Source organism: Prinia subflava, chromosome 6 (assembly GCF_021018805.1).
Source record: "Prinia subflava isolate CZ2003 ecotype Zambia chromosome 6, Cam_Psub_1.2, whole genome shotgun sequence".
Taxonomy (NCBI): Eukaryota; Metazoa; Chordata; class Aves; order Passeriformes; family Cisticolidae; genus Prinia; species Prinia subflava.
Window position 1 is genome coordinate 19854284 of NC_086252.1, and position 12540 is coordinate 19866823.

The window sequence follows — 12540 nt, forward strand, 5'->3', positions numbered from 1 at the left end:
TTCCAGAATTCCATTTTCTTATAATGCTGTGGAACCTTGTTAAACCTTTTGAGTATAACAGGATCTTCCTATGGGAAATGTACAACTAAACTCCTTTCATGGATCCAGACAGCTGAAGCATCTCAGGAACAGATTTACCAAGAAAACTCAGAGGGCCCTAGCCCTCCCAGCCACGCTGGGGGGTGCAGTGAGTTGCTCAGTTGCAATAGAATGGATAATCAAGATTGCATTTGTTCCTGTAGCTGTCCAAAATATGGGCATTTAAAACAGTAGCAAGAAAATACCCATGCAAAAATAATTTTTAAAAATTAGGCTGTAAAAAGCTTTACCCTTTATGGCCTTACCCTATGTGGTTTCGTGTCTAAGAACTAAGCAAAAGCAGAACCACTAATGCTGACAAAGACAGCAAAAAGTGAAGGATGTGGTCACAGAGACATGCAGTATTTCTCAGTGGAAGGAGTTCTGGGGGGCTTAAGGCTCAGGGAGAGACACTTGAAATTCTGAGCAAAGGATGAGCTTCCAGTTGATTAATTCCTGTTAGATCCCCAGAAATGGGACATGAAGTTCTGTGAGTTCACTGGACTATACCAGAAACTTAAGTGATTTTTATCAGTGTAATTTCCTCCTGATGAAAATAAATGTAAATATCTTGAAAACCACTGACTGATCAAAAAGTGATAGAGATTGTTACATGTTTCTCATGCTTCTGCAGCTCTGTTCAGTTCATTCAAAGAACAAGGGATTAGGGATGTATTCAAAAGTCCTGTCAAACTCACTAAGAAAAAAAGGTGGGAGAGGGGCAGGCAGGATCCAGTATGTTTGGAGAAACACAGGTTTATGTGTCCTGAGTTTCTTGGTCTTCAGACAAAATCTTTCCTGGAATGAAGAATGACTTATGAAAGTTGAATCTAGTCGCTACCACTGAGGCAGTACTAGAAAAGCAGTAGATGAAAGCCATTAGAGATTAGCTACATATTCATGTTTTTCTTACACTATAACCCTGTCTCAAAGTTATCAATGAAGCAAAGGAGCCTGGCTGAGAAAAATTAACTGCTTGCTAATTAACATGTAGGCTGGTGTAAGCAGGGTTAATCAGGTGTTCTCTCTAAATTCACTCCTCATCTGTTCTTCTGTCATTCTTCTCCTGGTTCTTTGCCATCTGAAAGCTTATACAGTTCAGACTCTGGAGGATTGACCATCCATGGTTTTCCAGCTCTGCAAATCCAACTCTGCCACAGTTGTAGGACACACACATTAAGAACTGTGGAACATTTCAGTGGAACGCTGTGGCCATCCTAGGAGATTTTTTGTTGCTTCACTGAAATCCTCCTGCCTTGTTTTACATTTGTATCACAAATTAGTTTAACAATTTAGGAGGTACCTTTGCCCCCGGAAGACCAAAACCTGGTTCTCCAATTGGTCCAGCAAGACCAGGTAACCCAATGTCACCCTGCAATGAGGAAAATAAATCCTCTGGTTACATATCTTATTAAACATCACAGCCTGTGGATTTCTTTTATACAAATTCATATATAATGAACATAACATCTAAATTTATTTATCGCTACTGCAAATATTAAACACCAAAAGCAGAAATAAAAATGAAAGAATAAATAAATAAAAAAAAGAATAAACAAAAGTGTTTTGATATCCAAGATTATTCAAAATAAAGAAATGAACAGAGGTAGCCACACCTCAAGCTGCCATGCAATTAATACCAGGGCACAGTGATAACTAGACTAGATACAATCCACAACTCTGTTCATAGGAAAGAAGTTGTTTTAGTTGACCTCATAAAGCTGGAATTGTTTACACAAATATTAACATAACCTACTTCAGTTTTCACCCTGGGTTTCTAAGCACTAGGAGATGGAATGTGGATGGTACCTTTGGTCCAGGCACAGATCTCCCAGGAGGGCCTGGCATTCCCAGACGTCCTGGTGTGCCTGGCTCCCCCTGCAGTGAAGGTAGGAGAGAAAAAACAATGGATTTTTCTGAAAGTGAATATGACCATCACACAGAGAAAACATTTATGCAACAATTTACGTTTAATTCCACTAAAATTCTATTAGAATTTCTAATAAGCTATTCTATGCAGAGATCAATGTAACTATTTGGAGAACTGATAACAACCATATTCTGTTTTCTCCATGGAAATGAGATTCTTCTCAGTCACTGAACAAACATGTTTTTAGAAGTCCCTTTCTTAATGTACTCAAGACTTCATCCAGCAAATACAGTGCTCAAGACTCCCTGCCCAGCTGTGCAGGTATACTGGAAACATAGATACATTACTGTTAGAGTAGATTTTTAAAAATGTCTCTTTCAGTGTGCATTTTTACCTTTTTTTTCTTTGTTGTGGAAATACTCCTGTGTGTCTAAATAGTGAAAGAATAAGAAACTGGAGGAGAAACCTGGAGTAGGTCTTCTCTCACTTTCAGTAAGTACTGAGCATTTTAACAGAAACTCCAAATCCATAAAAGAATATCAGCCATGAGTCAGTGCAAGGGAAAATAAAGTCCTGTCATATATTTATATGCCATACACCATACTATCTTTTGGTATATAAATATTTTGGTATAAATATTATTATAAATTTGGTATAAATTTATATATTATATATTAATTATATATTTGGTATAAATTTATACCAAATATTTTGGTATAAAAATACCAGAAATACCTTTATTTATTCCAAACCAACAGGGAAGCAATATGGTAAATTCAAAAGTTTTCAAAAAACACTGCTAGATGTTTATAGGGATAATGGTGATTCTTGCTAAGAGAAGCCTGTGCTGAACTTTTTTGAACTTATTTTTTAATGAGGTGAGTTCATTCTGGAACTGTTGTTTCTGAGATCTGGATCTATGTACAGCTTTGGGAGACTATTTTACACTTATAGCATAGTAATAAACTCACTTTAGCTCCAACAGGTCCAGGCACTCCTGCTGGTCCTGTTAATCCACGCATTCCTCTCTGTCCTTGATCTCCCTACAGAAATGGAAAAGACAGGTCACAGATGCCAAATAATTTAAGAATATATTAACTGAAGTCGATGGTAAATGTCAGTGAAAGTAGCAAACTTCTATTTGTAGGTGGTGCACATGAGCTGTTCCTATTGCCTTCATTTTCAAGTCAGTTAATTTTGCTCAGTAATTGTCCAGTTTTGGATTTGTACAATTAAAATGACATAGATTTCATCCGATATTAAATAAACCAGTTTACCACAGAATACTGTGAGAAAAATAAAAGCCAAAAGGGATCTTAAATGTTGAATAATTGCAGCTGAAAAGTTAAGTAATTACATTAAAAAAGATACCAAGAAAAATAATCAAAACAGGAAAATATAATTCATTTGCTAGTACTTTTTTTTAAATTTGAAGGCAAATAGGGCCAATCAATTGATCACAATTCCCCGTCTGATTGGCCAGAAAAGTTAAGAATTGTGTAAAGTTCTAAAGGGAAAACTGCTATTCAAGCAGATTACTAGGCTGTAATAATTACAACAAGAATGAAACAAATATGAGTCCAGAATAACATCTTCCTTATTACTTATATTAGGAAAAAAAAAAAAAAAAAAAAAAAAAAAAAAAAAAAAAAAAAAAAAAAAGAGAGAGAGAAGTCTTTGACAAGCCTATTCCTGGGCATTACAATTTTGAGTCACACCTTTAGTAAGAAATCCTTACCTTTTCCCCCTGTATTCCAATCCCTGGAGCACCTTCAGGACCTCTAAGACCAGGCAACCCTGGTTCACCCTTGAACAGAAAAATCAAAGGAACATTTCAGAGCACTGCATGGACAATGGTGCAAGACGAACTTTGTAGTCCCTTGAATAATTTCATTAAAACCATAGACCTTTTAGAATCAATGGCAAAACACCCCCTGATGTCAGGTGTGTCCAGGGGTTTTTTTCCATATTCAGAAGCAAGCACTGTACAACTCCATGTGGAATGTGTGAAGTAGCACATTTCCTTAGTGGCAGCTGACCACTCTGAGTATATAACCTTAAAAAATAGGATTTCTGAATCTAGATAAAAACATGGTCAGAAGGCCATGAAAGCTTGCCCATAGCCATTTTAGTGGTTTCCCTTCTGAGTTGCAGGGCATTTAATAAATTACAAAAAGCACACAGTGGTAAACAAGATTAGGCAATGTCCCACCCAAAAAAATTAGAAAAAGTGAAGTTTTTTCCTAAAAAAGTATATTCGAAAGAGATTTTGTTTTGCTAAAAAAATGTGGTACTGGCCATGAACACTCTTCTAGGTTTGGGTGTCAGCACAGGGAATACAGTAGGAATGCTTGGGATGAAGCAGATAGGTTACAGAGAGGCATGACCCAACCTTTTGTCCAGAAGCTCCATCTTCTCCTGGAAGACCAGGCAGACCTGCCAGTCCTGAAGGCCCTGGATCACCCTGACATCAGCAAAAAGTAAATTCTATTAAATGCAGACTTGGTATTATTCCATCTCTGAATTCAGGAAATCTATTTAAATTTTTTTTAACTTTAAATATACTTGTAGAAAACATATATGCATATGAAATGAAGTCTTTTTTTATAAAGACAGTTCTTATTACTCGGTACTGTCCTACTGTCTGGTTGTTTTGAACTGTGCATTTTAGCTATACAATTAAAATTATTAGCTATTAATGATTCAGCTTATTCTTTATGCCATCATTTCACCCAGTGGCAGCATTTGAAGTAAATATCAGAACTGACAGTGACACAATGATTGACATCTTGCTGATGAATATCAATGCAAATCAGTTAATGTCAGTGGAATTATCATGGCCCTGTTTATGTAAGATTCAAGAGCCTGACCTGGTTTTAGATGAACTAGGATAATTTGGGGTCAAATGGGTTCAATCAGCATTACTGTATTTTGTGAAATTAAAGAGAGAAATGTAATAATTTCTTTTCCAGCCCCTGTCACAAATCCCTAACAAACAAGAGTAAAACCAGGACAGCCTTGTCTCTTTCCACTGTCACAAAACTACTTTTTTCATCTATTCTCATATTCTATTAATTAGCCAGTTAATCTGGCTGTTAATGACACAGGGACTGCTTACTATCTTGGGAAGTTCAGCACTAAGATAATCTGGTTACGGCTTCCTCTCCTCTCAGCAACTCAACTGTTCTTTCTGTCCCCCAGCACAGCTTGTTTCTCGTATAAAGGTGTGAGGAGGTAGCTGCTCTGTTTCCATCACATTCTCTAGGAAAAGGGAAGGAGCAGCACAATAACCACTGTTCAGGTGAACCACTGTCCAGGGCTTTTTTTCACCTCTCTGCCTACACCATAACTTACACTTGGGACTGTGAGTTCTGGCAGATGTTTAATATTCTGGATGATTTTCTGGGCAGAGCTGTAGGTGAGCTGTGTGCAATGATGACTGAAGAATGAGCCAGGCAGGTGGAAATTTCCAGTCAGCATAAGCCTTACTACATTTGTATAGAACAGGAGTATTTAAAATGCTGTCATATCTGGAGGCTATTGAAAGTCTGTGTTAAAAATTCAAAATACTAAGAACCTAAATTTTATTTCTAAACCTGTTTGTATGTGGCTTCAGAAAGGATAGTCAAGAAATATAATTTTATAATCCAAATGAATAAGTAGATGAAATAATTCCTCTATTAACTATGTACCTTAGAACCAGGTTCTCCAATACCTCTTTCTCCTGGCACTCCAGTCTCTCCTGGCAAGCCTTGTTCACCCTTAAGCAGATATTAGTTTTTAACAGCATTATTATGAAAAATATAAAAACATATGCTTCACTGCTTATACTTTAAGAAAGATTAGTGTGATATTGTCTATAGTAAGATGTGTTAAACCCTTGGTCACAAAGAGTGGGAATTTGCTGTATGTTTTGAGCTGTCACCGAAGAGCTGTTGGTAGAAATTATTAATGCTGTAAATCTATACTTGTATGTCCCCGGGAATCTTTCCTGCCAAAGAACTGATATTTCAGGAGCATATATGACATCCACAGACAATTAATTCTCTTTTTTACTTTTTAGCAGTGCTAAACATATCCCTGCACAAGCACTTAAAATATAAGAGGTGATATGTGACACTCCAAAATTATTTACTTGTCATGGACACTTGACCACTTACACCTCTAGTTCCTTTATACCATGCTTTAATAGCCTTCAGTCATTCAGAACTTTGTCACACCTTTCAGGAAATTACTTTAAATCTCCATTCCAAACACCTCTAGAGTGATGTCTTTCATTAACAGTTCTGTAGTCTTCCTTACACCTTGGACCATTTTCAATGCCTAGATACAGTAGGTACACAAATTCAGGTGAGACAATAGGTAGCAGAAGTTGCATGGAAGGCAGTCAAGCTCTAATGTATCTATTTTTCTGGAATGGAAATATCACAGTGAGAATATAAGATGCTGTGGAAATTGGGATGGTCCTCTCTTTTAAGTGCAACTAGTTTTTGTAACAGGTTTACTGCATCTCCTTGTGATATGTAGAAAGCACAAGCTGAAGGCAGACAGCCCTCTCAGTGGAAGTGTAGCAGGCAAAGGGCAGCTCACTGTCTGGTATGTGGTATCTGAAAGCTTCTGTGTGATTCAAGCAAAAACCTAAATAAATAGCCATGGCATTACTTTACCAAGACTTTCCAGTGGAGTAGGATCTGCTGTTCTGTTTATAATATTAATAAAGAAAATATTTTTCTGCATCTATGTCAATACTTAGATAGGTGTTCAGCAATCCAGTTTAATGTGGGTAAGTGTAGAGACAGATCATTTCTGGATTATGAAACAAAACAGTAAAAACAGCACAGTAGCTTTTACTTCAGAAAATTCCCTGACCTTTGGTCCAGGTATCCCCTGTCCTGGTAGCCCTCTAGAGCCAGGTGGTCCTCTTGGGCCCTCCACTCCCTGAGAAGAGTAGTTAAGTAATTATTAAAAATGAAATAGTCTCTGTTACTATACACCAAAGTGCGTGGTGAGGGGGAAGTTGTACCTTTTCTCCTTGAATTCCAATTCCAGGTAATCCAACTGATCCCGGTAGACCAGGAGGACCACACTCACCCTGGCAAAAAGCAACAAAGAACAGTTGCTTAGTTGTGTAAAGATATAGAAACAAACTGGGACAACTCCCATGCTAGTCAGTACTGTTGACTTCCCTTGAAGTCACTAAAGCTGGGGATCTGACCTTCTTTCACACATGCATTTATTCCCCACTGGTTCAGTTGCAAACAACTTCTTGTCTCTTTTTCCCTTTTTAAACCTTAACTTCCACACCGAATCAGATGTTTTTTCTAACATCTCCTATTTTAATATGCGGAGATGTTAAAATGGGTTGAGAGAATTTATTGGGCATAAATCTCAACTAAATACCACGTTATCCAGTGTCTTTTATGGGTTCCATGCCTCACTGTACCTTCTGTAGTGAGTATCAACCCTGTACTCCCTGTATTAGATTATTTGCACTCCATTAATCCCCTGGTGTATTTATTGCTCACCTTTTCACCTTTTATGCTGATGCCTGGAAGTCCACGAGGGCCTTTTGGTCCATCAAAGCCACGGTCTCCCTACATGAAAAATAGTAAGTTGTTAACTGTGGAGACACACAGCTGTTCTCTCTGAAGTAACTAGAGACAATGTTTGCTCTGTCATCATGAAAACCAAAATGAAAAGAACCAGAAAACTGCTCCTGGATCTGTGTTCCAGGATACCAAAGAGATTATCTTTTCAAAAGAGTTTGCCCTGCAATTTGAAATTGCTGATGAAAGAGCTGAACAAGCTTCTTTTTTATCTTTCTGCCCACCTCAATTACTTAAAGTCCTGTTCTGCTGCCTCTCAAATCAATGGCAAAAACCTCAAGTGATTTAAATGTCGGCAGGGCTGAGTATTGAGACTAACTAAAAACTGAATTCTGCTTATTTTTCTCATGGGTTAATCTCATTAAAGTGTGGGTTAATCTCATTGAAATGGGGTAATGAGGATCCTGTTCTCACTAAGCATTCAGCAGAATGAAGATCAGGTTGACTGTGTTGTAGAAGTCTATTTATAAATGTAATTTTCTTTCTAAATGTTCCTTTACAAAACAGTGGTCTTGGGGAAAATGCTGGTTACTAATAAAGGTACAAATATTGTGCTTTCCTGAACGTCTCTTAATAAAACATGTAGAGGCAGATGCTAGCTTGTGAAATAGTCAAAAAATCACCCAAGACAATAAAATTATGCCCCAGACAGACCTTTTCTATCTTTAGTAACCAATTCCATCATTCTAACTTTGACAGAAATACATTATGAGGATTTCTGTTTAAAATAACTTTCTTTACTCCTGATGCTTTGGAACATCTGCCTTCATTATCCTTCTTACTAAATTGTGAGCTTGTAGTAAAAAGTCATGAAGAAAGCAACTGTAAAATTTGCTTAGATTAACAGATCACCTGTTTAAAATGTGTTTAAAACCAAAGAACTGACATTCTTGGCAGCCATAGACTGGAGTAGAGATACATATGGACTCTGTTCATACATGCTTGGCTCCAGGTCAGACTTGGCAGTAAAAGGTACTACATTTTTTATAGAATGAGGAGTTCCAATAGTGCTGACAGAATTTCACTTTGATTGTTTTATTCTGCCTATCCATCTCAAGTGCTTAATAGTTTCAGATTATCTATTCATCTGTACTTGTTCCCACTGTGCCCTGTTGCTGTGTTTCAGTTTTTAGTTGTAGTGTTTCTTCCCACATGAACTGCTATTTCAGTGGCAATTGAGTGATTTTGAAATACATTTTCTTCAAAACATAATTTTGTTAATTTTTATTTATGAGATCTGCCAAACAGATACAAGCCATCAACAATGAGGTTAGATAATTTATATAATTCATCATCATAAAATACACACTGGATGTTTAGAGATACTATGTTGCTAGCAGCAATTAAATTTCAACCTGGCTGACAACACTATTGTGCTAAGCAGAAATCTGAAGATTTTTAGTGAAGGTGCAGATGGGCTCTGCATCTGTGAAACTATTTTTTATTGTTTTCTCAAGCAGAATTGGTGCTTGCATAAAAATGAGCAAACTGTTTAGTTGCTCATTTAGTTCACGTACAAGCTGTGTCACTTTGCTTTTGTAACCAGAGGCCAATGTGACAGCTCAGCCTAGGAACTGCTTTTCAGTGGGAAGTAAAAGAATCTTCTAGTAAGTCCATCCATGGAGGTACAACTACCACTGTCATTACTTCCACTGGATCTGCAAATTAGTAACAGCACCTTTCTTTTCCCACAAACTGAATTCAGTCTTCTGCTAAAATGCATAAGCCAGTGGCTGAGGTATGTAAGAAGCTTAGAAGCCTGTCTTTAATAGTGACAGCAAAGATCTCTTTCTATAAGGATTAAGAAAAAAAAAAAAAAAAAGAAACCCAACAACAAAATGCTAAGGTTTTCATCTAGGAACCTTTTAATGGTGTTTTATTTAAAGTCAAATGCTTGAGGCTGTTTTAAAATTACAGAATTCATTCCAGGCTTAGATCTCACAAATCAAGCATCAGGTAAATTAAATATTGGCTTCACAGGCCCCCAAAGGCTAGCTGTGCCTACAAGTCATGTTTGGACCAAGTGAATTCCATCAAAATCTATTGGATTGTTTGATGGCAGATTTTAATATTGATTTACAAGGTACTTTCTCAGATTCCTGTGTCTTCTATGGACTTGTTTTGGCATGCACTCATTTAATGATGCTGCTCTGAACTCTTTGACTGCTGTACCTTTGGTCCTGGAAGTCCTTCTCCTGGTGAACCTCTTTCTCCTTGAACACCTTGTGGTCCTTGAGGCCCCTGTTAACATAAGTTTAAAATGACCTAGAATATGTATTAATCACTCAAATGAACAGAAGTGTGTTCTATGTCATTGTCTGTTATAAGCACCTCTTCAAATGCTGGTGTAGTTATAATTGTTACAAATAATACAGTAACACAGCATTCCCAGTGAATAAGTGATGAGAATTCTGGCCTGCAGCAGTAACAATAGCCTTCAGGTTGCTAAGGAATCACAGATTATATAAATGAAATTTCTATTCTTTACATTTTGGAAATCTTCACTCCCTAAATTTCCATTTTACAAATTCTTGCTAATCTTTATTAATGTATCAGTAAAATCATGAGAGACAGAACCAGGTTAAAGCTCATGCAGAGTAATGCTGAGACATAGCTGTAGAGAGATTTGACTGTAATTGGCGAAGACAGTAATAGCATGCCCTTCTCTTTTTGAAAGCAGATCTGATACAAGCACAAGGGGCAAATAACCAAACAAATGCATGTCCAGCACCTGTGCATATTGAGCCTCCTTCACAGTGTTTTATGGCATCTGTTTTTTCAGGTTTTTTTCTCTGGTTTGTTGCTTGAGGTTACACATACATCACAGAATGCTGGTAGATTTGTCTCTGCATAGCCTAAATATGCTTCTCCTTATGCACACAGCTTTAGAATCATTCCTGAGTGAAGATATTTGCACTCTATTAAGCCATTAAAAGAAACTTCTTTTGAAGCAAATAAACTTTGAAATAAATAAAAGAAACATATTTAGATTTTTTTTTAATCTAAATCTAAGAATCTCTTGTTATAGCAGTACTTTTGTGGCTAGGAAAGGTTCACATCACAGGCACCTCTTGCTCCACAGAGTGGGTCTTTGCTCTGTGGTGTCATTGAAGAGACTCTGGAAGTGTTACTGTCCCGCTCGGACTGACTGTCACCACCAGCCTTATTTGTAATGCTCTTCTCCTTGGGCTCTTCAGCAAGAACTCACTGCTCTCCAGGAGTGTATGTTCAGGTAGGTTGGAAATCTGTCAGTTCACCTACTGGACAATCATTCTCTTTTACATGGGAGCACCTCTTATTAAATGTTTATTCCAAATTTTGCCTTGTCAATGAGGAAAAGGTACTTGTGAAAAAATGGCACAAAATGTCCCTTGTGGTTGCACTAGAAATCTTTCATCCAGGTAAAGAAAAATGAATTTAAGTCTACTGTATTGTAAATAGCTCAGTAAAAGGTGCTGCCTGATATTTAGAAAAAAAAAAGGACCATAAAATTGACATGCTAGTTTTCTGAATTACCACAAAGAGACTGAGTTTACAGCTGCCAGGAAGAGGAAGGGAAGGAAAAGAGGGAAGAGACTTCAGAGCCAAACCTACTATAAATTCTGAAAATTTCCTCTTCAAATCCATGCTGATGTTAATGTTCTAGTGATACTGAAAAGCAGTCAACTTCAGAGTTATCACATAGGGATTTGACACTATTAAATCTATCAGGGGATAGATTTATTTATATATTTGTGTGTTACTGCATCAGATATTATATTTTCAGACCGGTTTTTGAGATATGATAATTAGAAAAGTTAAGAAATTGGAAACATTTCCAGTTTATTAAGGGAAATCAGAGTAAGACAATGCATATGTATAAGAGTAAGAAATGTAGAAGAAAGAGATGGTATAATTTAGCACACATTTTATGGGGAAGCAGGGAGAATTTTCACTTTCTGTCCTATTTTCCTCTCGCCAAGTAAACAAATAGACATACCATAAATCCTGGCTCACCAACTCCAGGTGGGCCAACAGGGCCCGGTCTTCCTGTCAAACCAGTGTCACCCTTCAAAGAAAGATGTACTTTGAATATGCCTGATTTAGGTGTTTTTATGTGTGCAGCATATAACAACTCATCAGGCATTCTGTGCTTGAAATATTAGATGTAGGAGAATACAGGAACGGCAGAGAAAATCTGAATGTCCTCAGAGTCACACACCACACCAACAGGCATTGAACTGGAGCAGTTTCACAGCTTTAGGGAACAGCCTCAATTCTGCACTTGAGAGAAGAAAATGTAAAGTCTAAAAAATTAATTATTCCCTTCATACACCCAGTCATGTATCACTTATTGTCCTCTCCCAAGAAGTCAGAATTTTCATCATAGACAGGCATATTTTTAGGCCTGTCATCTAAACCAACAAGCCTGTTTTGCACAGATTAATGTCTGTTTAAGACTATGGATGTGTTTTCACCTAGCCATACTCTTCTTGGGTTGAGTTCATGTCAAGCATAAAAACTTAAAATAATCCTTAAAAGTATATACTTAAAATTTTCTTTTTGTTTGCAACTGTTTGCAAACAGTTCTGATAACAAAATACAAAATACCTTTCCAGTACCACAAAACCAGCATTTATGGTCTTGAATTTTCTTGTGAATCTGCAAGTCTATTAGCTCAGCTGTCTTGGTCCTTATCCTACAGCACATGCAGTACAGAAGATGGGATTTTTGTACCTTTGGGCCTGGCAGTCCTATCCCAGTCTCTCCAGGCAAACCAGGTGGTCCAGGGAGACCTCTTTCACCCTTTCAAAGAATGAAAAGAAAACAACTTTGCTTATAAATTGGTGTCTAGGAAAATGAGTTTAACTAATTGTAGATTAATTTTTAATATATCCTGAATTTCAGCCCATTGGAATTGTCTTGCACAGTACTTCATCTGTTCATCCTTTCAATGCTTCAAAATTCCCTTGTAATAATTTATCTTGTACAAAGATCAGAGATTAA

The 12540-nt window shown here is 37.1% G+C and overlaps 1 protein-coding gene across 1 annotated transcript in view; it reads right to left on the reverse strand.

Moving 5' to 3' along the window:
• Nucleotides 1-12540, reverse strand: part of LOC134552170 (collagen alpha-1(XXVIII) chain-like) — a 39670-nt gene that overhangs the window by 10303 nt on the left and 16827 nt on the right. Inside the window, exons 11-22 of the mRNA XM_063400562.1 lie at nt 12271-12339; nt 11534-11602; nt 9727-9795; nt 7474-7542; nt 6972-7040; nt 6818-6886; nt 5641-5709; nt 4341-4412; nt 3687-3755; nt 2920-2991; nt 1888-1956; nt 1382-1450 (exon numbers count right to left, since the gene is read on the reverse strand). Coding sequence (XP_063256632.1) covers nt 1382-1450; nt 1888-1956; nt 2920-2991; nt 3687-3755; nt 4341-4412; nt 5641-5709; nt 6818-6886; nt 6972-7040; nt 7474-7542; nt 9727-9795; nt 11534-11602; nt 12271-12339 — 834 coding nt within the window. The remainder of the gene's footprint in view (nt 1-1381; nt 1451-1887; nt 1957-2919; nt 2992-3686; nt 3756-4340; nt 4413-5640; nt 5710-6817; nt 6887-6971; nt 7041-7473; nt 7543-9726; nt 9796-11533; nt 11603-12270; nt 12340-12540) is intronic.